At 28.6% G+C, this 4,212-nt stretch overlaps 1 protein-coding gene across 2 annotated transcripts; it reads left to right on the top strand.

Annotated features, from left to right (window-relative positions):
* The first annotated feature begins 471 nt into the window (after positions 1-471).
* LOC107920666 (PLASMODESMATA CALLOSE-BINDING PROTEIN 3) lies at positions 472-2,197 on the top strand. 2 transcript variants are annotated; one of them, XM_016850481.2, is made up of 4 exons: positions 472-886; positions 1,129-1,371; positions 1,463-1,493; positions 1,663-2,197. In XM_016850481.2, exons 1-4 carry the CDS (start codon positions 835-837, stop codon positions 2,054-2,056), a joined length of 720 nt encoding a protein of 239 aa, XP_016705970.1. In that variant the 5' UTR covers positions 472-834; the 3' UTR covers positions 2,057-2,197. The 2 variants fall into 2 exon arrangements, with proteins under 2 accessions (XP_016705970.1, XP_040939076.1); XM_041083142.1 differs by having other exon boundaries at positions 1,463-1,570.
* The last annotated feature ends 2,015 nt before the right edge of the window (positions 2,198-4,212 follow it).

The raw sequence follows: 4,212 nt of genomic DNA, 5'->3' as shown, positions 1-4,212 counted from the left end.
AAACACATAGTGACAGCACATTGATTAAAACTTGAAAAAGTAGCTCTAAAAGGATCCCAATGCTAGGACCCTCATCACTCCATCCTTACTTTCACTGTTACTTCAAATTTACCTTCTACCGTGGCGTGGAATGGTAAACCGTTCTAATCATATTTATACCAATTGAATTAAATTTTAATTAATAAAATATTATATTTTTAAAAACATATATATTTAAAATTTGAAGATTATAATATTAAAAAATAATTTTATATTTTTAAATAAATTTAAATTTAAATTTTGTGAAACAAAACGAATTTAAATTTATTTGAAAATTGTGTGACTTTTCAACCTAGGTTAAAAAAAATTGAATCATTCCATGAATATATTATATTGCATGCAATAATACCAACATACATGCACATGGTTTATGCTGGAAAGAAGGAAAAAAGGGTCAAATACATGACAAAAACCTTTTTTCTAAATTAGGAACGTTGCACAGTTTGCCATGACACTTTAAAAGAACATAAAGCAAAAGAAAGTGAGAAACATTTGAGAGATTTTTACAAATTCATTTGTATGTATCTACCTATGCCAAGTAATTAGTATATGTTTTCATAAACACTTGTTTTAAGATAACTTACTGTAATAAAAAGGGTTCTATATATCAGATACAGACACTCACCATCACCAGTCACACTACCCACCGTCATTCTTTTTTGTTTCTTATCTTGTTGTTGGTCTGGAAATCTCTCCACTCTCTCTTTTTGCTTCCAAGTTTTGTTGCTAACAGTATATCTTTGAAAGTCAGTTGATATTACAATTATTCCCTTCCCAAACCTTGCATCATCAATCATGGTTCCTTTCATTTATGTTGTTCTTTTCTTAGCCATGTCTGGCCATTCAAGTAAGTTTCTTGGTGTTTCTTTGATTTTCTTTCTTTCCATTGGGCAAAAGACCACCTTTTTTTTTCTCTTGTTTTTCAACTTCAGATCCATAACTCAAGATTTCTGAGATCGGTTTTTCTTGTTTGATGCAAAGGGAAACAAAAGAAAAGGGGAAAAAACCCCCATTCTTTTAAAAGAAGATATTTTCAGCTTGCTTATGAAAAAATTGGAAGTGTTTTTTAGTTGTTTATGGTGTCTACAGGTGCCAACTATTGCTTATGTAAAGATGGAGTGAATGAGCAAACACTTCAGAAAACCCTGGATTATGCTTGTGGAGCAGGAGCTGATTGTACTCCAATTAATCAAAATGGTCCTTGTTATAATCCCAACACTGTGAAAGATCACTGCAATTATGCAGTCAATAGCTATTTCCAAAAGAAAGGTCAAGCTCAAGGAAGCTGTGATTTTTCAGGCACTGCTACTGTTAGCGTTAATCCTCCTTCAAGTAAAGTCCTTCTGACCAACCCATTTCAATAAATGTTTTTTTTTCCTTTTTTATTCCTTGGATTTTTCATAATTTTCTTTGTGAATTGCAGATATTCCCTCTACTTGCAGTTTTCCTTCCAGGTATGTTCACTGGAATCTGCCCACTTTGATGAAACTTACTTTGGGATTTTTCATGTTTTCAATTTATCATTCATCAAGTAATATTTTGTTCTTTTATGTTCTTTGTTTGGTATTTCACCAAAAAATTTATGCATCTTTAACATTGTATATGTTGTGCTAAATTTTACAGTGGCACAAGCACAACACCATCCACAGGGACTCCGACAACTCCGAGTACAGGGACTCCGACAACTCCTACTACAGGGACTCCAACAACACCTACCACAGGGACTCCTACCACAACACCAACCACAGGGACTCCTACCACACCAACAACGGGGACACCGACAACAGGGACAAGCACCGGGATTCCTTCCACGACACCCACCACGGGGACAACCACCGGCACAACCACCGGGTCTCCAACGGTGTTTGGTGGTGGCACCACCTCACTTAGTCCGTCGGGAACAACCACCGGCATCAATGATCCAAGTCATGCTGTGCCTCTCTTCACGAGCACCAGCAACAACATTCTCTTCAGCCTTGCTGTCACACTTTGGATTCTGGCATACTATTGGGCTTGAAAAGGTTTTAACATTCATGCACTTCGACATTCATGCATGCATGTATGTATGTATTTATGTATGTAGTGATCATTTTAGTAGTAGAGGTAAAAAAGATGCGTTTTTGGGCATGACCAGTAATATTAATATTTAATTAAGCTATGGATGTAGTGATCATTTTAGCTTTTTTTTCTTCCCTTTTTGTTTGATCTTTCTTTACCTGCCTTTATGAAAAAGAGTTTTGGAATTCGATCCCCTTTTGAGTGTTCACTACGACAGGCGAATTTTTTAGACTTAATTAAAAACAATTAGGTTGCAATGCATAGCCAAAATGTGTAGATTCTTCTTCTAGCCCATATTCTTTTACTTTTGTACATATATTACAAAAAAAAAACAATTTTGTTAGAAAAAATATTAAAATTTTATTTTTTCAAACAATGAATTTTATTATAAATATACTTATCTTTTTTGATAATTTTATTTTTTAAAAATTAAATAGCTTAAATTATAATTTTAAATAAAATTCCAAAATAAATTATTGATTATATTTAATTTATAGTATTTTTTTCCATTTAATCCCAATATAGGTGTGACATGAATAAATATTTGATAGGGTTTAGGCATATTTCAGTATTAAAAAAATATTTTTCTAAAACATGTTTTTGGAAAAATAAACTAATATTCATATTTGAAAACCATAATTTAGTACATGTGAACCACCGACTTTTGGGTTAGTGAAGGAATCGTGATAATAAAATGCCATTTTGGGGGTTTAGACTTTAGAAACAAATCCATTTCGTGCTTTTGTTAAAAATTTTCAGTCATAAAGCATGAATTGGTGGATGGGGAAGTATTCTTTAAATATTATTAAAAATAATTAAATATAAAAAAGTTTTGTTTGGAGATAATTTCAAACTCGGAACAATAAAATAAAAATAAAAATATTTAATTATTTAATTATTTAATAATTTTATATCAAAATTAAATTATACAATATACATAAATGATGATAAGATATAAATCACAATAAAAAATATAGACCAATGTTTACACATAATGGATTTTATATTTTCCAAGACCTTACCTTTATCAGAAAGCTAAATCCTAATTAGTGGTAGGTTTATTTTTAAAAAATTATTATCAATAATAATTATATTTTGTTTTGATTTTTCTTCTCTTTTTCTTTTTAATAAATATTGGTGCAAATATATATGAAATATTTAAATTTCAATTTAATCATAATATTAACTTCGATTTTTTTTACTTTTATAATTTATTTTCATTAAAATCTTCTAAAGAATGTCAATTAATTAATTTTACATAAAAGTAATTTAATAACTTCATTTCAAGGTTAATAAATAATTAAATTAAATATAAATTTAAAATATTTAATTCTAATAAAAATCAAATACAACTTTTAAGGAAATTAAATATATTAATTACATAACACTCCAATATACAATTGAATTTTTATTATTTTATACCTAAAAATGAAAAAAAATAATAAAGGGATTTATGAAATTTTCATCAAAGTTAAAAGTATATTTTTTACACTAAATTGTATTTTACGCAAATAATTAAAATATTATTTGGTTAGTTGAAAAATGGAATCTAAAAATAGATTTTCAAAACCAAAATTATAGAAGGAGTAAAATATTTCGGCTCCTATTTGAAAACTTTTAGTAAAGATGATGCTCTCTCTCTCAATAATTTAACAAAGGGTAGGAAGAGAATAGTGAAGTGAAATCGTCAGAAAAGATGAGATGAAAAGTCAAGCCACGCCACTCCACTTTAATTAAGACTCAGCTGCCCAGCTTCGACACTTCATTACAAATGTTTGAAACGTGTCCTACTTTTATAAGACTTACTATCAAATTTAGATATTTCACTTTTTCTATTAAATATTTATTTCTATTATTTTATGGTCTACACTTTTCCATTTCACATGGGCTACAATATTTTAGGGTACATGAAGCAAGGTTAGTTCAATTTTTTATCTTATACTTAAAGATTCATTTAGTTTTTTTTTTTAGTTTATTTTATAGATCTAATTTTATTTTCAATTAAAGAATTAAAGAATATAATAATATTACTATATCATCACTTAAAAAATTTAAAATATTTTTTTAAATTTTAAAAATACTAAAAATTGAGTATCAAAGTTTTGAAAATTAAAA

Source organism: Gossypium hirsutum, chromosome A12, assembly GCF_007990345.1.
Source record: "Gossypium hirsutum isolate 1008001.06 chromosome A12, Gossypium_hirsutum_v2.1, whole genome shotgun sequence".
NCBI classification, from domain to species: domain Eukaryota; kingdom Viridiplantae; phylum Streptophyta; class Magnoliopsida; order Malvales; family Malvaceae; genus Gossypium; species Gossypium hirsutum.
This window is presented reverse-complemented; position numbering and strand designations above follow the sequence as displayed.

What these genes read in the sequence shown, in the direction of transcription:
- LOC107920666 (XM_041083142.1), top strand. Translation starts at nt 835, where the DNA reads ATGGTTCCTTTCATTTATGTTGTTCTTTTCTTAGCCATGTCTGGCCAT. An exon ending in AGCCATGTCTGGCCATTCAA is followed by an intron (nt 887 to 1,128) that starts GTAAGTTTCTTG and finishes TGGTGTCTACAG; the next exon opens with GTGCCAACTATTGCTTATGT. An exon ending in TTCAATTTATCATTCATCAA is followed by an intron (nt 1,571 to 1,662) that starts GTAATATTTTGT and finishes TAAATTTTACAG; the next exon opens with TGGCACAAGCACAACACCAT.